Source organism: Ptychodera flava, chromosome 11 (assembly GCF_041260155.1).
Source record: "Ptychodera flava strain L36383 chromosome 11, AS_Pfla_20210202, whole genome shotgun sequence".
Lineage (NCBI taxonomy): Eukaryota > Metazoa > Hemichordata > Enteropneusta > Ptychoderidae > Ptychodera > Ptychodera flava.
The window spans coordinates 15,391,406-15,415,498 of NC_091938.1; the positions used below are offsets into that span (position 1 = coordinate 15,391,406).

General features: G+C 36.7%; 1 protein-coding gene across 24 annotated transcripts in view; it reads left to right on the top strand.

The window, feature by feature from the left end:
- LOC139143618 (tensin-1-like) overlaps positions 1 to 24,093 on the top strand; it is a 188,830-nt gene that overhangs the window by 130,117 nt on the left and 34,620 nt on the right. For 20 of the 24 annotated variants that reach the window (XM_070714084.1, XM_070714085.1, XM_070714087.1 and 17 more), the window contains exons 3-4: positions 1,838 to 1,875; positions 20,702 to 20,740. In XM_070714084.1, the coding sequence (XP_070570185.1) occupies positions 1,838 to 1,875; positions 20,702 to 20,740 (77 nt within the window). Of the gene's footprint in view, positions 1 to 1,837; positions 1,876 to 11,915; positions 12,233 to 20,701; positions 20,741 to 24,093 lie in introns of those variants that run through there. The other 4 variants (XM_070714096.1, XM_070714108.1, XM_070714105.1 and 1 more) reach the window with 3 other exon arrangements.

The following is a 24,093-nucleotide window of genomic DNA, read 5'->3' on the forward strand; positions in this document are numbered from 1 at the left end:
AATATAAACAAAAAATATTTGGAGATGGAGAGAGGTGGCAATTGGGCAGATTTCTGTCAGTGTTATTGACAAGCAGTAGAAATCATTGAAATGATCTACATGAAAAACATGGAAGTGAACAAGTAGGTACATGTGTGACTACAAGATGTACCGGTACGTTGTGTGATAGACATGTACATGTATCAAACAGGTAGATACATGTGGCGGATGTGACAAACATGACTGTTGACAGGTGACAGAATTTGGGACACTGGTTTATGTCAGCACCAATTGTTACCTATAGAACATGCATGATTGGATTGACATACTGGTATAGGAGAATGTTATGGACACGTGAGAAAGATAGCGATATAATTGATGAATTGTATAAGTTCAGAGTTGGATCAAGTTGCTTCAGTATGGCCTCCTAGCAAAGATTAAGGCAGTTTGGGCCTCAGAAGTGAAAGACTTTAACTTTTGCTCAAACTTTCTGTAGTCAAACTTTCAACCATTTTCTTTCAAAATGAAGCATAAAAATCAAGGGTCACAGTGCAAATTTTGGTACTAGAGAAACAAATTACCCAATATAATTAATATTTGAAATTCAAAATGGCCGCTATCCAAGTGTCCATCTCTTGGTGGGAAACAAAATTCCTAGTTTTCACAAAACTAAGCCTGTGAACATTTTATTTTTACCCTATAAGCTTCAAAATGAGCCCTCACAAGTGGTAGGGAAAAAATATCGTAAAAGTTTGAGAGTCCAACCATCTGTTCCCAAGGCGCATTCTGCTTTAATGTGACACTGAATCAACATTACGGGAAGGCTCCATTAACTTAGCAATACCCGACTTTCCCTATAAGGATCAATTTCACAAACCTACCTTTCCTACAATGGCACTACATGGCACCAGCTGGATTAGATAAACATTACAATGGAACATTAACACCTTGAGGGATTAAAAGTCTTCTGTTTGTCACCCGAGTTGGTCAGGCAAGGACTCGGGTTTCAGGTGCCATGCAAGTTAATGCAGTCTTCCCTAATGAGACAGCTCCCATTGATGCCAGCAAATGTTACACATTAGAATACATACTGGTTTAGGGCTTGGGAAAAAAACTTCAAGAAATTTCCAAATTGACTCAAATAGTTCGCAAATGTCAACAGTTAGACTGAAATATGTGTTTGAAAGAAAACCATCATTCCTAGCTTAATGATATCTAATACAGTCAGTCTTAAGCATTTGAAACATTCAGAGCTTTAATTTCATTTCCTGTAACAAGAATGAAGAAAATTTGTCCAAATCTCATTTTGTGTGTACACGTAGCTGTATGGATTTGATTAGATATCAATAGCAGGGTTTTCTCTCGACTGCGCGATAGCATAAATTGCGCATTTCGAGCCTTTTTCTGCCCTTTAAAAGTTACTGACTGTGCGAAAATCGCGCACAAAACACAGCACGCAAATACGTCCGTATGATGGTGCTCCAAGCGCACAGTGTAGTGACCTGTAAATTTGCCGTTATTTCTATTCAGAATGTTCCCCTGGAAAAGACAAAATATCGCTTGTTATTCAATTTTGGTGGCGTGCATAACGTGGAGTGTACGCATCGAAAAGAAAACACAGTAAAGGACATAGTTGTGCTTCAGTCTTCATCGATACTAGTGCCATTTTATGTTCATGTTTTGATTGGATATGTTGTTTAGGCCTAATGTCATTAGTAAGCATTAAAAAAACTGCCCCCTCAAATGTTAAGCTTGCCCCCTAATTTTGATGAATGGGGTAGAAATTGCCCGCTTCGGTGAACATGCAGAGAAAACGCTGCAATAGTGTAATTGCAAAAAAATTTTTTTTTTCTTCCAGTATGTAAATATGCATGCCACAAGAAATGTGAGTTGAAGGTAAGTTATGGTTGCACTGTGTCAACTTTTGTGTTTCAGATTTTTTTCCAGAATGCAGTATTTGAAATACCGTTATCCAACCTCTCCACAACATCATGATAATTCACATTGTATTTTGGAAAACTTTCAACCTATCCATATGACAAAGCAGTTCTTTGGTGACCCCCTCTGCTTTCCCATGATGCAGTGTGTCAGACAGATATTTACCGGTACATGAATGTTTTCTCAACTGAGAAATGATAAATGGAGTGTGAATAGCATGAACTGTAACAGCTCTGTCGTCTTGATCCGGTGCCAAATACTGGCCTGCATCGTTGAAGTGAAAAAAGGGGAAAGGGGAGCTTGGGTGTTTGTGTTTTGTTTTCTCCAGTGTTTAAGTGATTTCAATTGATATTGAAGTAAAGCTGATCTGTGATTTTGATTTGATTTTGGCGTAATGAAACTCTCTTCCCCTTGCTGTGTTTTGATTCACATCTGTATACCAGTGAAGGGACAACGTAGGGTTTTTGTACGAAACTCAACAAAGTTCAAAAACAGCAAGCATTATTGATTTTTACCAGTAGGTATCGCTCCAGACTGATACATGTACAACACATAAATACAACATACACCGGTATCAATGTCTTGTCAAAAAGATGATGTACTCTGAGTTGACTTCAAACAATCAAAAGGAGATTAGAGATTTACAGCCAATTGGCAAATCCTAAACATTGTAATACTGTCATGCTGCATAGTATCAAATGTAAAACTAACACAGAACAAGATATGATACAAATATTTCAAAAGGTGGAATTTCTGACCCTATAAAGGCCATTGAGAAATTTCAACAGTTGTGTTAATACAAATTCATTTAACTTTTCAGGAAGTAAATTTTGTGCCATAAATTTTCATCTTAAGAAAACATGCACTTCCCTGCACTGCAGAAAGTATCGTCAGACCAGTGATTGTGATTCAGTGAGCTGTTTCTTTACTGTGAAATGCTTGATCTCTCTGAAGTTATCATGTAAGCTCGTGTCAAGCTTTGCAACATTTAGCCTATTAGGGCAGCCGGACAAACTTTGCTTGTGGTGTTTGCTAAAGTGACATTCGCTGTCGTCGTGTCAAGCATCTGAAGAAGGGGAGATGACAGATTGCAGCATAGGACCCTGGCATTTGCCCCAGGGTGCCCACTGTAAGTGCCCTTGAAGTGTCCACAAGAGGGCCTTTGTTTGGTCCTTTGTAGGACTTAGGTGTTCCCAAAAGTCATGAAATGACCCGAGATAAAATATTGGTGTAGGGAAATTGACACCTTTAGTCAGTTGTACATCGTATTGTGTGAGAAGTTTGAAACTCTGTCCACTCGTAATTCAATCAATGTAAGGCCTAGTATTTTTATCGACAGGAAGTCTTTTCCTTGCAGTTTGTGGTTCTGTGGTTTCCTTTGGCCGCTATGAGTCATGCAGAAGGCACTTTCTGTGACTGAGAGATGTGTGACCTCATAATTACCACCCTTAGTAGAAGCTATTGTGCTTGTCCAGGCAAAATGCAAACGAAGAAATTTTGCTTCAGTTTGTGTCCCCATCACTGGCCAACAAAGAGCCTGAAGGATAAGAAGCTAAAAACAAAAGGTTTTTGTTATTGGCCACAAGAGGGCAGCAGCACCATTTCAACTTTTGGCCAACTGAATGAGCTCTGATGGCATAACCTGCTCATTCCTGGCATATTTTTACAGATTAGATAATCTTTCAATGCAACAAAATGGAGCTGATTAGACTTGACAGTGTTTTGAGTAAATCCATGGTTGAACAAATACGGGATAATTGGTCACAATTATGTATAATTGGATGCAGGGAATAGTTGTATCTCATTTAAGTGTTGTACAGGGAGACCTGAATGGGAAAGAGCGTTGCACCAATTAAGGGAACCTGTTGGTATTATCCTGGGTGCAAAGGCTGTGCTAATTACTGCATGTTAATACTGTGTGACCTATGATCTGTGACAGAGGCAAACTTGTTTGTCTGAAAATTTCCAGCTTAATGGATGTGCATGCATGGTAAGAACAATACTCATTTCTATTGGTGTAGGACAGGAGCAATTCTTGGTTACTTCACATGACCGACAGAAAACTTTTGCATTCTGAGCACTCACCTTAAAGTTTTCATTGGCAGTTTCTAATTCATACCGGTAGACAGCAGTGAACCAATCAATTTGAAAAGTGTATGCATCAGGGATTGGTTATGATCTAGTTGTGTTAAACTGAACCTGCCAGCATAGACTGATTTAACCCTTTGAGCGCCAAAGTCAATGCATGTCGTATTTACAAGTCAATTTTTTTCAAATTTTTGCCAAAATTTTGATAAAAAACTAGCCAATGAAATGTGATGTCCATTTTGTTCAAAATTATCAAAAAAATTACACTAAAATTTATAAAAAATGGTAAAATGTTGCACTAAAATTTTGGTGGGAAAAATTACGACTCACAAAAGGTTAATAATAAACAGCCTATTGAGCTGGAAAAGTAAATGTAAAGTTCTAGTACAGATGGTACGACGCAAAAGGATTGGCGATCCTTACTGATGATTTATTTCAAATTTGTTTGAAAAGGAGCATTCTCATAATTTAGTCACATTTTTCCAAGATGCATGTCAATAGGGTAAGGTCTTCACTACATTCAAGACTCCTGCGCAGTTACAGATTTAAATATAGAAAGTGTATGTTTTTGTACATTTTACAGAAATTTAACTTTATGCGTTAAGTTGTGTTAAAATTCTTTGGATAGTTGACCGACACATAATATTCCAGGTCTGACAGACCATATGCCAGCCGTGCACCATATGCCGATTGTACACACCAACCTTTGAAAGCTGATGCTCCTCCTGGGGAAATGGTACGGTAAACGTTAAAGAGGGCATTTTATTTTGATCGCTTTTTATTTGTTTTCATAACATCATCATTTAGCATTACTTCAAGTGATGGAGAATATTTGAGCTTAATACTCAAAGGAAAGTAAAGTGAATTGTGTTGCAACAGCACTTAACATTTTTTGGGAAGAGAATTTAGGAGTGACTGGTGCGATCTAGTCAAGAACAGAAACTTTGAAAAAAGGGTGTAAAAAATGAAAAGTTTAAGTGTAAACTAGAATATCATTATGAAGGGACAAGTCAGTCTAATTTTGGTGTTTTTTAATATTATAAAGCACCTTCTTAGAGTGGCCCCAAGGTATGGGTATATGAACATCAATATAGTAAATTAAAGCATTATACTTGATCATTGGGTGCATGCAATGGCCAGCAACTGTTGCATACACCCTGATAAGCCAAGTGACTACAGCCAGTCTGGAACCTTCTCAAAATTGTGCATAAATTATGAAATAATCATGTAAGACCTGTTTTTTTAAATCAAACCTCACTGCACTGTACCATAGAAAAAAGACCGTACTCTTCATTTGTTGCGTATGAAGAGTAGCTTTCTGTTCATTTGCATAGATATTTCTGACCTAACCTGACAATATTACGACGGTGCATTCCTCGTCTTTTCTTTCTGTATTCAGGACTGAAGGTATGTTTCACTGAGCATTATGTAAGCACATTTCACAGTGACGTAATCTGTAACATGGACTTCTTCTCGATGGCAGTCACTTTGTTGCTCTGGTACTTTCAGCCCCCACTGCCTCGTGTAGAGTTCCAACTTTGACATAGCAAACAATAGGATTGGGCTAAACCATTGTGATAAATGGGTAATAGCCCTGGTTAGAAGCCCAGCACTGAGGTGAAAATGCTTGGTTTTATGTTGACTATGTGGTCAATCACTATTACTGGTATTTCTCATTGATTCCTGTATGATAACTTGTGATTGCACCTGGGTCACCTCCAAGTGAAATTTTGGCTCTCCAATGTTCTCATACATGTAGTTGACGTTTGATTTATCTAGAAAGGAAACATTGCATGTATCAGAAGTCTTTGTGACATATGCAGCCTAGGGAAGTCTTTGTGACATATGCAGCCTAGAAAATTTGTCGTCAATCCACATTGAACAGTCTTATGTTTGCTCCGCTCAGTACCTCTATCTACCATACATCATCTATTCCCATTTACATAGGTCCATATATGTCTGTCATTGGATTCGTGAGGATGTTGAATAATAATTATTGAGTGAAAGTATTGTTTCCAGGTTAATGCACACCTCCATCATTTGGAGAAGCATGTTTACTTTTGTTTTCTGGATATGTCTGTATACACATGATACAGACTGCAATTTCCTGAAACAAAGTGAGAACTCGAAGTTTTATTAATTGTCCACAGCTGTGAAGAAATTCATCTTTTCTCAGTGGACTGAACCTTAAAGGAAATCACATGCAAGAGAGATTGAATGTGAGATTGTAGTTTTCTGGTGCCAAATGTGCTACCTTTGGGAAAAGTGTTGAAAACCAGATTGGTGAAAATGGATATCTGTCAAGGGTGTTGCCAAAAGATTGAGATATATAGTGAAAGCCTGTACCCATCACTGAGCACCATAGATTACAAGGCAATGAAAAAATATTGTTTTGAGATTTGTGACCCAGTTCACCCGTGTGTTTCAAAATGTACAGGTCCAAACTTAACTCCAGAATCAATAGGGTTATACCAAAATTTAGGGGTGAAGGGGTGGAATGTGCAGGACGGCTTTTCCCTCTTCACTGTCTGACTGATATTTATCAGCTATCAAATTCTAAAACATCTCCATCACCTTGTCAGACACAAAATACAACCATCAATTCTTTTCATGCTATCAGCATTGATCATGGGATTTAGACATCTTATAGATACACGAGACTAAATTCAACGTAAGGTAGCATGCACCTCGAAATAAAAAACTTAAATTTTTGCTCAAACTTTCCTCAGAGAAACTTTCAACCTTTCTCTTGCCAAGCCAAGAATAAAAATCAGGGGTCAGCATGCAAATATTTATTGATATTTGAAATTCAAAATGGCCACAATCCCTTTGTTAATTCTATGGGAAAAGTGAAGTTTTCTATTTTGAAAAAGCGAAGACAGAGAATATTTTGCAGACTCCAATAGCTTTAAAATGATCCCCCACAGGTGGTAGATCAGAAAAGAATTGTAAAAATTTGAGAGTCCAAATATCAGTCCCCGAGGCGCATCCTACCTTAATCATATTTTGAAAGCACACAGATTAACTGTAACTTCTCAGTTGTTCTTGTAGATTTATACTCGTATTGCACTGATAACAGGTCGTCTAGGTCACCATGGGGTCAAACAGTTTCCCCTACAAGCTCATTACTGCACCAACATACCAGAAATACTTCAGCCGTCATGTAATCGGAGCTGATTTTTTCTCCGCGATTGGTATACATAGCATGGAAAGAATCGTACTGCTCTGTATCAATCATTGTGTAGTTTTATGAGACTTTGGACGTGATTGTATTTGAATCGATAATCTGTCTGCGCCTTGATGTGCTCCAAGGGCCCCGGTGTCAATGACCTTTGCCACAGCTAATGGGAAGAACACGGGTGACCTTTGATCTCTCGTGGAGCATCACTTTTGCAACAAACGGGACATCTTCTCGACAGGCCAGGGACACACAGACATTAGTCATAATTAGCAGTCACGATTATTATGCTTTAAAGAACCCTTCCTTCCAAACAGTAGCCTTATTTTGACATTCTTCACAGAAATGTGTGGAAATAAAGTATTTTTAACCATTTAAACATATGCGTACCTACATACAACAGACTTCAGGAATTGAAATTGTAATAATTTTATACTGAGATCAATCACTATATATTTCGTCAAGTTTTCTTCAGTCATCAAAACTCACCTTGCTCACTTTGTTTAATCGAAAATCGTGTTTTCTCAGCGCCCAGACTGGTTAGTTTGTGTTCCTAGGATGCAAGGATTCTTGTTTTGAAATGTTGAATAATTTACAAAAATGTGAAAAATTGAAATATCGTAGCATCATGAAAATCATGTGAATTACCAAGTTAAACAGAGGTCCATCATACCGTGTACAGTCATGGTGCTTTCATGAGTGAAATCTTATTTGGAATCGTTTTGAGAGATTATCTTGAAAGTTTTTTCCAACGCTATATATGTTAGCAAATACCATTTTATTAGTATAATTGGAATGCCTTTTTTTATTCAATCTACAATGGGTGAATGCCCAATCACAGGATGAGGTTACCCATAATCCACCACCCGTTGGAGCAATGAGGAGTAAAGTACCTTGCTCAAGGGCACGACACAGTGCTGGAGTTTTTTTTGGACATCTGGACAGTTTGGAGTTTGAACATCATCAGACTGCCCATAATAAAGTAACTTCTCATAACGGCGGTTGTTTACTGCACTGTGCAGGAACTGTAAATAAACAACTTCCATGCTTTTAACCATACTCTACTCCCGTGGTTGAATTTTTGCCAAAAAAGTTGGACAAAAATGTTGAGAACTTTCCAAGTCTCTGACAGAAAGGCATTTTCTCAGCTGGTTAAGTTGTCAATGAGGCGAGAATCATGTAAACATATTCTTCTAGAACTGCATAATGGAAACATAAGTACCAATGGTACAGTCTGACGGAAAAATTTTTTATCATGTCGGTGAAATGATGTGTAGAAAGTCTCTTCATGGCTGTTTTGCTTCAAATAAATTAGTTATTTCTTGTTTCTGTTGATTAATCTATTCAGACTTTGTAACAAATTTTCAACTTTGAAAATTTTGATTTCAAAAGAGCCTGAAATTTTCAAAACAGCAAAATACAGGACAGATTTCTAATATACCAAGACCTGATAACATTTTTCCTGAAGTTGATTGATGAATTTTTTCCATAAACTGAAGCATACAATTATAATTTTCTGAGGTAGTAATAATTAGCTTTTGTACATTGTATAGTCCAAGTCCCCACTTCAAATTTAGTTATCTCCAAAATTGATATTAGGAACTGTCATTCTAATTTGCTGTAGAGCATGTGAACTGACCAATCAAATCACTGCCTTTTATCCTGAATATTTAATCAGCCAACATAAGACTTTTTAATCCGCATGTACTTGTTTCCTTCATTCTTTCAATCACATAAATTGACGGTGAGAACTGGAGGATATGCAGAAACGATATGTTTTAAATATATTACTCAGAATACCATTTTAACACACTATAATGAATTTATTATCATATAGATTACCCAGTCAGCCATGTTGATCTATTGAACACGCCAAATGTTGACCCATATCAGTTTGTTATGTGAAGTTGTGGGGTCATACCTCCCAGAGCTAAGTTCATATTGTTTTACTACCAGGCCAAATTGCAACTGAAGAAATTTCTAAATTTAGTCGCTCTGCATACAGTAAACTATTTCCAGAACATTGTTGTAGGCTGTGATTGCTATTTTTAACAATGTATCTGAGTAATTGCAGCCATAGTCTTTTGAAAGTCTGTACCTCAGATAAACCAGAACAATTATAAATTATAACAATGCTTTGGTATAGAACATAATATTTTAACCTTCATGGAAAAGGATCTGTCAAACCAAATGCACAAAGAAATCGGTTTTCATCTTCTTTGGTGGTGTTAAGAGAGCCAATTCCGCTGTTTGGTTTTTCACTCTTGTAAACTGTAATTTTTCTGTTTACTCTGAAATTTCCCTTCCAGCGAAGACATCTGATATTAGTTGACGTACTACTTGCAATCGATTTACATCTTAGCTAATTACTGATACACTAGTCATTTCACACTCAATTTGATATTGCGATGTATTTCTACTTCTGTGGATACTGCACATATTTGATATTTGGCTGCAGGACAAAATGTCTGTTTTGAGGGAAAGAGTTCATTTTTGGCGGACCAAACTTTCTGTAGGGGAACTTTAAACTTTCCCTTTTGCAATTAAGAAAAAAATCAGGGATCATGTCGCAAAACTTGGTAAAAGATAAAATAAATTATCCAATATTTAACGACACTTGAAATTCAAAATGGCCGCCATCCCTGTGTTAACTCAATTGGGAAAAATTTAATTTCTGATTTGCACAACAATAAGCAAGTGGAAACTTTAGTTACTCCATGAGATTCAACCTTAGCCCCCCCCCCCCCCCCCCATCCAAGTTGTAGACCAAAATGGTATTGTGAAAGTTTGAAAGTCTAAATATGGTGTTCCTTAGGCTTATTTTACTATAAATTTGGAATGGAAGGACAAAAAAGGACATACAGGTACATAATATTATACCTAAAATATTCATTTGTAGAGTATTTTGTATGTATCATGTCTTAAGGACCAGAGGAGGACTTTCAATGATTGTTTTGTTTATCACATAATGTATGCATGACAATCAGATAGTGATTGGTTTGTCCTCAAGTGACCTTTAGATTTTCCTGCTTCCTTTGTTGATTAATCATGCAAGAAAAGTTGTGGTCTCCCACAACAGCTGTAATCATTGAAAGTGTCATTCAACATGATGAGTCTGAAAATAGACCCAAGGGTCTATGGTCTGAAAAGCAAACAAGTGTTCCTCACAGCTGTGACAAACAGTGGGTGGTCAATTTACATGACAATGCACAATTTGCATGTTCTTTTATCATGACAATGTATTCTTTTTGTTTGAACAGAGGGGTTGACCCACCTGTCAAAGTTCCCTTGGGAGAACCCTGAATGAAAAGTCACAATGTACGTGTGCTGTTATATAAAAATTTGAAGATACCCAAGTCAGAACCTGAATCCCAATGCATTAAATTAGAAAAGGAAGAGCAACATTCTCAAAATAGCAAGTATAAAGTTGAATTCAGTACCACTTCATGTCATTTTATAAATAGAAAAAGTATCTGATTTCGTCAGCGGTAATTTATGTATCATATCAGCAACAGCTTCATGAATTTAATTTTACTCTCTATAGTGAGAAGTACAATTAGTCAGTTTTAATGAACTGGAGAAATTTTTTTGACTTCATCCTGTTTTGAAAATTACACTTGCAGTTGATCATTTGACAGGTATCATAAATCATAAAATAAATTTTGTATTTCAACTTTTGTTGGATTACATCTTCTTTGATACATTGGCCTTTTCAACTGAGTATCTCTGTAAACAGATCCAACTTCACCTTTGTAAACAGTAGAGTCAAACCATGGTAAGGTACTGGCATTATCAGATGTACAAATGTTGTCTAGAAAAATATTAGATTCAGCAAGTTATATAGAAACGCAGAACATTTACTTGGAAATGATTCTGTTGGGATTTATCTGAAACTAAAATAAGATGTTTAGGATCAATTCCTGTCCTTTTGACATCATAAAAATGCCCTGTGTTGTGCTGTGATGCAGGTATTGAAAGTGAGTCAGTGCATGCCTACCGTATAAGGGCAGCTGTCATTCCATGCAGACAAGCCCCAACCATAGGTCACCCAGTATAATTCAAACGTTAATGTGTTTCAAATCCTTGGTTCCATCTTGACCGTCAAAAACCAACATATCAAGCAACAACTGCCATGTCACTTTTCTTCATTCATAGTTAGTTTCAGACAAACTTAGGACAACTTTGTGTACAATTATTTCCCCCCCCCCCCCCCCCCCCCCCCCCCCGAAAAATTTGAAGTATGATTGGCTTAACTTGTCTGTGAGTTTGAATGACTCCGGAAGGGCATTTCCTTAGTATTAATATCATGACGTTTGGCATTCAGGGACATTCTAATAAACAGAGCTTACCCAAGCCACCAACTCACTATAGATTTATGAATCATCATAACATCTTGACTCATGAAGAAAGTTTATAAGAGTCATCAATATCTAAATTGGCGGAGTTTATAAAAATTATTTGATGTAAAAGACCATGCCTAAATTTGACCAGGTCTAGTCTGTTGGCTGTTTACTGCAGTCCCTACATTCCAGAGTCGATGTTATTCCATACTATCCAGGCCTGTTTTCTTCCTTCCTTGGTTCAGGCCTCTTGTCCTCACCTTGCCATCTAGGACGTGCACAAGAAGTTATTTTTAATCAGGGGAAGAAAATTACTGGGCCGCCCCGAGAAAATCTCCTTCCGGGGGCCCTTCCTGTGTTTTTACAGCGTAGGATTTCTACGTCAGCTGTTTATGGACCCTGATGTATGAGTAAAAGACCAGCAGTGTCCACAGAGCGTCTCAGTTTCAAGCTTGTGTGTGGTTTAGTACGCTGTGGAGTTTTTTTTAGTACCTCTAGTCCGAGCCGTAGCCAGTTGAGGATGACCTAACAGGATAGTCGTGTCTCAGTTTAAGCCAATTTTTAGAAGAAAATCTCTTTAAAAAAACCGAAGACGTAGAAGGATTGGAATATGTTTTAAAGTCTCTTGCTGTGTTTTGTTCCTACGAGACTTCTGATTTCTGCCTTTAAAAACTTTTGTGAAGAAACGAAGAAACTTTTATTTGATAAGGTATGTACGTGTTTATACTTTCATACCAAATGAAGAGTGTTGATCGTTTCCTGTAGAAGGCTGTACAACAGTTTTTGACACTTAGTTGGATATTTTGCTGCCTCAGAGAAGCAGTTTGAAAGTTGTGTCTATCAATCCACTGTTTAGTCTCTCATGATACGCTGTAATCTGGCCTGGTACACCCTGCCAGTTGACCTGAAGATATTTTTATTTTCTGATTTTTTGAGTTTAACAGTTTTTGACAGATTGGGTCTTAAAAGTCCAATTGATTGTTCGTGCCTATTTGCTAACAAACCGTTTCTGTATATGTTAAAGTTGGCGATGTCAGTATGTGCGTCACCATTATCGACGCAATATTGTTAGTAGCATGGATTGCTGATTCATAAGAGAAAGTTTAATGACGATCATATATACATGTTCCAAAATGTCTTGCGATACTCTCCGTATGCAGTTGCCAAATGTTGCCATTAAAAGAGCGTTCAACAAGAAGGACGATCTGTAACTGTTGATTCCCCAGTCACCACCATGCCACCCCCTATGAGTTCACTTCAAGTCCACATATTGAAGTAGATACCATACAAATGTACATACAATGATTAACCCTTTTAGCACTGCAATTTTCCCACAAAAATTTTAGTGCAATATTTTACAGATTTTTATGAATTTTTCTGTAGTTGTTTTGATAATTTTGGACCAAATTGACATCACATCTCATTGGCTGCAGTTTTGTATCAAAATTTTGGCAAACATCTAAAAAAATTGACAGGAGTACGGTATATTTTATAGAAGTGACAAAAATTGACTTGGGCACTCAAAGGGTTAAAAATTTAAACGTAATACCAGTGAGATGGTTCTGAAGTATTGCATCTGTGGCCTCTGTGATCACATGATGCAGACAGATGGATAAAAATGCAGCAAAATATAAACATGTTTTTCCGAAATCTAATTGTTTGTACAATGAGGCTCATTTCAAGTCAAGTGATATTCTGGCATGGATGTAATTTCAATCGATTCTGTTTTGTTGTTATTTTAATACCACACGAAAAGCAAAAATTTTGATCTCACAGATAATGTTCAAGCAAAGTCTCAAGTCAATAACATATTACGTAAACAGGCATGTCTAGAAAATTCATTTTGTTTCACTCCATAATTTAAATGAGTTTGTTTACGGCCATGCCAAAACTACTTTTTCTCTCTCAGACTTCCAAAATAGTTTTAATTTTTGCTGTAAAATTTGCTGTCATGCAGTAGTTTTGTGTAAATTGTTTGTCAGGAGTAGATAATAGTAGTTGACTTTGAATATTTTTCATGTTGTTATGGAAGGCAAGTGGTTGGGACTTCCGTTATTAATATGCATCATCAGCTGTTAGGATCTTATGACGCGATGCAGTATACGCCATTGAGTGAATATTACAGGAAGTGATCTATGGCAGTCCGGCCTTCACTATCAGTAGGTGGTCTATACGTACCGTGTGGGGACGGTTCAGTTTCATACTGATTCGCTGGCTGGCTTATTCCCAAAAATAGTTGCGATGCCAGTCACGAAATCGTCTTGAACTGATTGCAAATGTCATGTATCGTCAGGCAAAACTTTTGTCACTTTTAAAGAGATTTTTGAAGAAGTGAAATAAAAAGTTTGCGTCACCCTGACAGATGGAAAAACTAAAGAAATATGGAATGTTATACCGGTACTGTAGCAGGTGAAACCGGTTGTGTGAATTTCTGTAAATCTATTTTAAAGTTTACCTGTACAAGAAGTGAAAATACTTTCATGGAAAAATTGATCATTTCCTCTGAAATTCTGTCACCAAATTTATCGATCATCGACCAACCACTGAGGCATGGTGACATGTAGCCAATGACTGACAAAAAGCAATCATAGATAACAACAGAAAGGGAACGGAAGATGAAACAAAAATATTTTTTGTCATATTTATTGGCAGGATGAGTAATTAGATTCACGATCTGTTTACTGAAGCTGTAAGATACTGATTTCCTCATATCAGATATTTATGAGAAAACTTGTTTCGGAAAAGTTTCACCAGGAAAACATTTTTCATTCAATCTCAAAATGTCTTGAACACTTATCAAAGATGTCTGAATAAGAAATATTGCAACTGCAAAGTGACACTGTGTCTGGTATTTGAGAGTCAAAATGTACAGCACGGATATTTTTAACCTGGAAATCTGTGTTCGTATCATATAATGCCTTACTGTCGCAAATTCCAACCAAGTGATTCACACAGCCGGCATATTGCGGAAAACCATTTTAAAAGAAAAAAATAATTAATCAAAAATGCCAAAATGATTTTGTGGGTGATAGTACCTTTTAAAGAAAAAAATAATCAATCAAAACTGCTAAAATGATTTTGTGGGTGATAGTACCTTAGGGCATGTTTTCATCACTATAATTGCACTATGTAATATACTGGAATGTTTTCTGAGGTTGGCTGTGATGGTGAATAAATTAGTGTTGTGACATATATTCTTGTCTCTGAACATGGGCCGCAGAGTAAATATTGAATTATACAGTCAACATGTGTAGAATATGTGAATCAGGATCGAGTTCAGAGAACAGTTAAAAATAGCGTGTACTTTCACTATATGTACTTGCATGTTATGTTGTCAGGTATCTTTGGTGTAGACAGCTGATTTCACAAAGAGTAAAAATAACAATTAGTTCCTTCACGAATTCTGGAATAATGCTTGACAAGTATTTCTGAAGTCCTGTTCTAAATTTACACAGTTGTGTTTGTTATTCTAAAATCAAGATTTAATTAACACACTAAGGTCTTACAGCCTTAAGCATAGACACAGTGGAAGGGAGATGCTTCAAGTAACAGAATACGAATGATCTGGAAACGCTGCAAATACCAGAAAAGTGAATAAGGATGGCCAGGCCCTGATCACTCATATCCTGATCATGTTGATGCCAACAACATGATATCTGGTGTCCGTTGGGCAAGACAGTGGACGGTGACCTGATAGCTTTGAGGTTAATCATGTGGTCACACTTAAACTTTATAGCGACAGTAGCTCACATGTTTTAGAACATTTTGGAAGTAATTTTTTCTACCGTAAGTATAAACTACACTCTTCTGTACTATACCAAAGTACACCAGCCTGATCATCCAGCTCTATTGACATATCAACATCTTTGCAAATCGAGTTGAACCTGATAGTTTGGTCCAAAGGGTTCATGGTGTGTGGTTCTTTCTCCATTTCAGTGTTCGTCTTGTCAAAGCACCCTGTGATGTGATTTTGATATCATTGACAAGTGTAATCGGACCAATACTAAGCTCAATTTCATCATCACAAAATATTGGTACAGATTATACACGTACACGTTCCACTATACTCTTCGGTATTGGGTAAAACATGTAGCACTTCAATCTAGTTTTAACGATTTTGAACTTACAAATTACAGTAGACTTAAACAATACCTAGTAAAATCGGCACACCTAGCAGTTGAACCTTCCTATCTGTGTGATAGTTTTTTCACAAAATACCCTGGGAAAATATTTTCTCTTTGTTCAGTCACATGTGTTCTGTGAAAATTTACAGGGAAACATGTTTGTGTCATTCCAATATAACTAAAAATAGAAAAGATGCAAAGGTTTTACGAAACGTAAACAAGAGTGATAGCAAGGAAGTCGTAATTGTTGATTGGCAGGACAGTTTCTGGCAGTTCAGTACGAGGCTATTGTTGTCGACAGTTTTGAAACTTTTCACAGGTGGAGTCCTATTTTCTTTCATTGCTTGGCAAGGTTTTGTTTCTGGCAGATGAACTGATTACCAAAGAAGAGATTTCAGTAAAATCAGGAGGTTTGTTGGACCACAACAGCTGTGATAATGCTCGCTGTAGGATGTGACTGTCTCAACAACAATTCAAGGAAATTGGAGAAATATGAGACGTTAGGAGTACAAGGAACAAAGCAACTTGAAGTTTATATTTGATGTTCATCATATGTGCTCGTTCAGGATACGGTAACCCGGTAACCCGTATATCAGCAACTGTTGCATTATAGGGTACTAAACCAGCGATTACGGCAAGCTTTCAGTGTTTTCAGATCAAAAGTTCACATACTTGTGCCCCAGGCCTGTCTGAGATATTGTCGCCTATTATCCAAAAGTTTTACTGAATATTGCAGTAAATTTTCAGCTGTATGAACAACTAAATCTCATCAAAATTAACAGTAAAGTAATTATTGATATACTTGTATCTATTCATAGGTGTCATTTAAGAGTCTGTAAAAGAACAGTTTGGTTTTATGTACACAAACTTACGCGGAATATACAATAGATTGAATGGTGTTTGGTTTCATATTCTGGCTTCAGCTTTCACAGGGACTATTGTTGATTAATAATAGCATTTATCCAGTTGCTGTGTCAGTGACAGATATTGAACTTTGGTTTGTATGTGTCATTTCAATCAAACCATTGAGTCTGAAAATCCATTGTGTTGGAACATCTTGAAATGCTCACTGTCAAAGGAAAGCTGGTCAGACACAATGGCTGGGAAAAAAACCATAAGAATCTTGCTGTAAGGTCACTGTACCAAATTACCAGCCAAAGTCGCCCACACCTCAAAATCAAGGAATGCCTATCAGATATGTGAGATTGAAAATTGAGCCTCAAGAAATGCATCATCCCAACATATTTTCCAGACCCCATACATGCATTGAGGATATTGCTCGGAACATGAGATGATAAACAGTTTGTACATTGGTTTCGCCATTGTATTATTTTCCAAAATGCAGATTATAAACAACCTAGTAATTTTTCCTTTGTGGCGCACCAAATGTCTGTTGTTCTTCCTCAGTGAACAAATTAGACGGTAAATGGACAAACCATGTTTATTTGATAATAGTCATATTTTTCTGCTTTCTCTTCGGTATTGGGTTTAGTCCGAAACTTTCACGAAACAAAATATACGTGTCAAATTGGATGCAATTTCTGCAAAGAAAGTAATGCCATGCTGTGTTTATACATCTGATGACATCTAAACTTTCAATAAAAGGCCGTATTCACTTTTTACTGAGTGTAAATTGTGTGATATTTTGCATGTAAGTCAAATAGCATTTCGGTGATTCAGTTTCGGTGTTTGGCTGATAAGAGAGGTAAACTGATCGTATCTTTGCAATTAACCTATCGAAAGTTTTCATGCCGCCCAATTTTTGTCAGTATAATCAAGGCAACACTAACAGCATGTGTGAAGTTTTCTGGCAGTCAGCCTGTCTGCTATCCTGGTCATTGTCCTAGGGAACTGGTTTTTTTTGGAGGTAACACCATTCAATCAACCTATAGTCAGATGTTTCAATTGAGCATGTCTATCAAGACTGATGAAAATCGTCTTATGAGACATAAGCTATTGTTTTTGCTATTGTATGCAGATCCTACCCCAGATGGTAATTGCACTGACATCATTTGTCACTCTCTACTGTAATAATTTGCTATTACTAACGCCTTGGATTGGAAGCCGACTGATTTGCATATTCACAATCAGCATATAGGTGGACATCACCGATAACTGCTGTAGTTTTTTGCTGCATTATAGAAATGGTTGCATAACATCAAATATGCCACATTTCCAGTAATCCTTTGCTAAAGCCATTTTTAGTGTCCTTTTGCACTCTTATGCTAATGCTATGTTATTTTAATATGTATGTTCAGAAATATTAAATATTCATGTATTGAGCATGATAATAGAGTGAGATTTACTTTTACATGAATAATTGACATTTCGGTTGCAGATTATCAACAAATTCCGAATTTTATCCCTGTTTTGATCAAAAACTGAGTGAGAAGCTGTCCTCAGTTTAGATACTTTTGATTCTCTTGAAAAAACTCTCCCCGAGTAAACTTCATTGCTTTCCGTAAGTTACTTTAGTCTATGCTGTAACAGGATGTTACATGTTTATTGTGCTTATCGGTACTCACCAACCATGCTGTATTCCAATATTTTGTTTTAGCATGCAACTGATATGTCAAATACTGTGAGAGAAGTTGTCATAGCTCTTTGAACCATGGCGTTATTAATATGCATGAGTTAATTTCCAAAGATTCCAGTATATACAGATGAATGAGTGGTCTGGATTCGATAGATGCTGACTTAGTGACCTCATTAGCATATAAGGTCTCATGTGGGATTTCATTGGTTGTAATCACAATTACATCTTTGATTGGATACCTGAGTGGTGACATTTATTTGCATAAATGTGATTGAGTTGTGACTGTGGTGAGAAAAGTCAACATCATCAATCATGGACTGTATAAGGTGAAAAAAAACATTGACTATCAGTGGAGATGTGACTGTGACTAAGATCAGAAACATCAAATTCCAATAGCAATGACTTCCTGTATATGATTTAGATACACTGTACAGAATTATAGGCCTTAGCTCTAGAGCAAGCTGACAAAAATGATATTGGTGTAAATAATGCAAAACAATACCCAGAAAATCAACGATTTGGAAATTAACATTCAGATTAAGCTATGCATGTAAACATGAGAGTTTGGACAACTGAGGTCATGCGTGATATATAGGTTACTTGCACGGTCACAAATCCTGCTACCAAACTTAGAAATCCTGTCCACTGTGAAATTGTAAATATCTGCTCTCTTGAGAAACGCTGGTGGAAAGTTATGTTCTTTGTGTACAAGAGGCGGAATCCTAGGTGATATTTTCTGGTCTCTGAAACGGTATTTCCGTGGGGGCAAATTTACGTCACTACCTCAGTCCAAGTGTAACCATCCATGGTATCTGAAGAATGCCGCATGTAGCATAGCATAGTCCTTATATGTCTCTGTTCCGTGGATCCCTGTCCGAGTCAGCCGCGGTGTCCTGCCACCCCTCCATGGGGCCTCATCACCCACTCAGATTACTGTTTTCCAGAGTCTCTGATAAATATGTCTGGAAGGCCAACATTTAACTCTACCAGCTGGCAATATATCGTCCCCTGTGTCAATATCCTTCATCAGTGCCGTCCATACGTCTTCAGCTGTCTGGGCAAGGCTGGCTGGTCTGTTTTGGTCAATACTGCGTCAGTGCTTGTATTCTTATTAGTTTTGTGCAACATTCTTCCAAATTAAGTGTCACAAAAAATGCACATATGAAGTTTTGAAGGACTTTCCTCAGTGCTGCTGTCAACATCTTTTCATATCCTGTGTAAAGAAAAGCATACAGATGTATGCGCCATCCAATACATGGAACATTTCATTCCATAATTTCCTGAAAGCAATTTGCATTCTCCTTGACGGAATGTTGCCGTTGTAGTCGTTGACTCCCTTTCAATCTTGACATTGGTGTAGAAATTAATTAAAAGCAACTGAAAGAAATGTTGATAACAGAATTTGATAAACAATCAAATACATGGACAGGAAACTCTCTTCATATGTATCTGTATTGTAAAAAAATAAAATAAACTTAATGTGGTCAAATTTCCAGTCACATGTACTACTCACTTTATTTCATACTTTGTGGTTAAACCTATCGTACTAAGAATGCTAAACACAGCCCTTGAGTTTATGTCGTGCGTAAGAACAGCCATACACACTAACAAAATAAAATGTGCAAAATATATTACAAGATCCGAAAGACAGGATAATGGTTTTACTGTGGATGAATCTTAAACTTTTTCTGAGTTGAAGTTTTTACATACATGACATGGGCAACCTGGTTTTGTGGCTATAGAAGCTTTAAGGGCTTAAGCTTGTTATCAATTGTCACGATATTGGATTTTGACAGTTGTTTCGAGTGATCTTTCACTTGACTGGGTCAGTCAGTTCGTTGATGGCAAATGAGCATCCAAACCCAATAATCTGTGTGGATTGTAAAACTGGAACTACCAACCAGAAGGAAATTTTGTTGGCGTCACTTTCAGTGCAGTGACAGATGCAAATGTCAATCCTGTAATTTTTACAGCCCAGAGTGATACTTTTCTCTCAAATAACATGTGAATTATCTGTGATGTTGTGCACAGAATGACGTTTGTAAACACATTTACAGAGCAACCCCACAGGCAAACTGTGCTGTAAATCAAAAAGCAAGCCAAACAGTTGTCACAAACTTCCCCCTGGAGGATATTTAACCACCAGTCAATGGTGCAATACACCAAAATATTTTTCTATTCTGGACTGCTTCCATTACATTTGAATTCAATCAATTTAATAGTTGCTTTTTTTGCTTTACACCATTGAGTCGATAAATGCAATTTAGCTGTTATGATAAGGAAAGAAAACAATCGTATGATTTTATCACTAAAAATCCCTCTTTACTTTGTTTTAATTCAAATGTTTTTTTACCTGTACTGAACAATCACTGATCAATGATAAGACATTTTATAATTGATGAAGAAAAATGATTTTCATTGCAAGTGGATATTATAGGTAATGTTAACTGTGATCAGTCGCATTATTATGTGAAATGATCACTTGATCTAAATATGTTTTTGGTTTCTCTCCTTTTAGGTAATTACAACCTGTGTACCGCCAATGAATTATGAATTGGTAAGTACCCCTTATCATTAGACTCTACCTCAAACACTTTTATGTATCAATATTGTCATTTCTCTTGGAAAGGTGTCATGGTGTTTTGAAATGCATTTTGTCAATACCTATCTTTGATAACTGGGCTACATGGAAGACATTAAAAGGCTGTTTTATCAAGTTTGTACAGTTGGAAAGGGAATTCTATTCATGACAATTATACAAACATTTTAGTGGAAGATCTACCGGGTAGAGATGACTTTGACACTGGAAAGGGTGAAAGTTAATTATGTGTGGTCAAAATAATTTGTTTCAGGAATAAACTTTACAAAAACAGTTAGTATGCCTTCAGTTTCGACGTGAAAAATTTTATTGTTGTGTCAACCTAGCTGGTTGTTTCTTTCATAGTTGAAAATAAATTTCATACAATCTGTTACCTAAAAAAAGACTAATTTAAATATAGCTAAAATATTCATAGCTCATACTTTTATGAAAGTTTTATGTGTACAATTACATCTGTCTATTCATCATATTGGTCACTTTACTGTTTGATTGGCCAATCATTATGCGTGACTGGCTCACCAAGCTGTTGAAGAGATTATGGTAACCCTCCAATTGGAATGTGGTTTACTCAGGCGTTTTGTCATTGATGTTCGAGTCACCTGTAGAAGACACTAGGTCATTTTGCAGAAACTGATAGCACACTCATAAGTAGTTATGTAAACAAACATAACCAGATAAACTTGGGCAAACTATCTCTTCAGGGAACCGTTTACTTTCAATCTGACCTCCCTAAGCAGGGTCACGGCACCCTGGAGTGACACACATTGTGATGACTGACAGATCAAGTCCAGTTATGGCCTCAGTAAGGTCACAGTTCAACTGGACCTGAGGCCTGTATGTATCATTGAGAGTAAGCCTTGGCCCCCATGATCAGGTATGGATGTATGCCTGATGGGAGTTCACTCCAGCTGCTCTTTCAAACAGAAATTTGGAACATTAAATATTGTCTGGTATATCAAAAGAAACTGAAAGAAATTTATGGACCTCTTCTTCATGGAATTAAAATGCCCAACAACAAGACTGTGTCTTCTTCAAGCTTATAGCTGGAAAGCTTTCTGATTTTTCCGACCATGATAAACTAACTACAAATCTTGCGCTGATTTGTCTAAGCTGTACCGGTATTAATTTTGCGTATTTGCAAACTCAAGTGACACACCTGGTGCAGGGATAACCCATCTTACTAATAAAAATGTTCCAACTTGACCTTTGACCTGTATCTTGATACTCAGCTTTGACCTCAGTTATTTCCGACAGTATCTTATTTATTATCATGGCAACTATCTATTATCTTATTTCCATCAGTGGCATCTTCTTCTGACCTACATAATGATGCAAACTGAGTGACATTTTTTCACGCCATTCAATGGAATCTTCATTAAAGTTGACATAACCAGCTGTTCAATTATTCTACTGAAGGAAATCTAATTGAATTCATCCAATGAAAGTTCATGCATTAATCAGTGGGTTTATGAACAATATTAAATTCTTGAGATGTTATGCTTATTTATTGGTTATTGCAAAATTTTAGATAGACTGGACAGAGATATATTTTTGTCTTTTCTTAATTACATAGTGTTTCACTAGGTTGTGCGAATAATATTTATGACAAACTTAGGTTGTTTTGGCACTTTTGTGCTAGCTTAACTGTACAGAGATCAGTAGGCTCTATACTTGTGCATGCTACAGTGTATTTATATGAAGAGGTACTGCACTTGATTTCCAAATAGGACAATCCGTCTGATTGGCTTTACAGTGAGATACATCTATTATGTCGTTTCTTAATCAGAGATAAATCATAACAAAGCACAGCACGTGACAAAAACAAGAAAAATATGATATCTCAACGCTGTAGAAATTCATATCATACGTGTATGTATCAGTGTCTGGTATTTTTGGTCATGAGCTGTGTCAAAGAAAGTTTCATCCAGACAGCTCATAAAGTTGTTGCGTGTCTGTACCACATACTAAGGTGGCGACTTTGAACAGATGAATGTCAAAGTTGAGTTATTACAGAGTCAGCTGTGCAGTGGAATGCTGTGTTTGTCCATGTAATAGTCACTCTAAACCATGATTAATTCATGTAAACATAATTTCAGCAACACTGCAGACACTACTCATCTGAGGTACTCGTAAATTACCGGTTGGGCATGTAACCAGATTGTATAAGCTTGAAAAAATGTCCGTTCATACCTACACACTGAATCAGTGGCAAATGTTTGCCAACTTTGCCACAGGGCTGAGAATTTGATCTTGATTTTCACCAAAGGAATTCAGTTAGTTTGAAATTCCTCAATCCTAACCTTGTGATTTGCCAGATGGAGATACCAGATTGAAACTCAGTCAAGGTTAATGCTTGAATTTCTTGAATTTTTAAAAGGTGTAGGAATCGGGTTTGTTTTTTGCCTTTTATAACATTGGAAGGATATTTGTAGTTTATTTGTAAAACACATACAAGGTTGTATGTATTCAACAATATTGTATTCAGAATCAGAAACCAACATGAACTAAAGTAGTTTTACAACTTTGCTCTATTTGATGGTATTGATGAGTTGTGCCTGTACCAGTAGCTAAGCAACAGGCATTCATATTCCAGATGTTTGCAGCCCTGGTTGTTGATATTCTCCGTAATCTCCTTCATGCAAAAGTATTCAAAATGACTGCATGTTTGATTTGGACTCTACAGACCCGAAATCTCTGCGAAAAAACTTCATGCAGAAAAATTTAATGGTGATCGTCATCACAACAAATACGTGAAGTTTAATCAGTCGTGAAATTCTGCGAATTTACTTGGTGATGACTGAAGCTATTTTTATAAAGCAATAACTGTCCTGGTCTCATGGATGACCCAAACCAAAATTTGGGTCAGCCGTGAACAAAATGCTGTTCTGGTAGCGTCTGTGACGGAATATAATTAACCATGGTCAGCTATGTAATTCTCTTATTATATTGTTAACAAATGAGGGCAACTTGATACATAAAGTCAAATTGCAAGATTTCGACTGCTTGTGAGCTGGGTTTTTAACAAAAGACAAACATGTGAAATCAATATGTACTCAGTACAGTATATCATTATATGATGACAAAGGTTACATTCAGGTACAGCTGTTGACGATTTTAGAGCAAAATAGTTCTTGGCACAGCATATTTGGCCTTCTAAACATTTTGAGCGTCAATGTCAATTTTTGTCGTCTTTATAAAATGTACCCCAGTGAATATTTTTCAGATTTTTGCCAAAATTTTGATGAAAAACTGTAGCCAATGAAATGCGATGTCCCTTTGTTCCAAAATTATCAAAAATATTACAGAAAAAT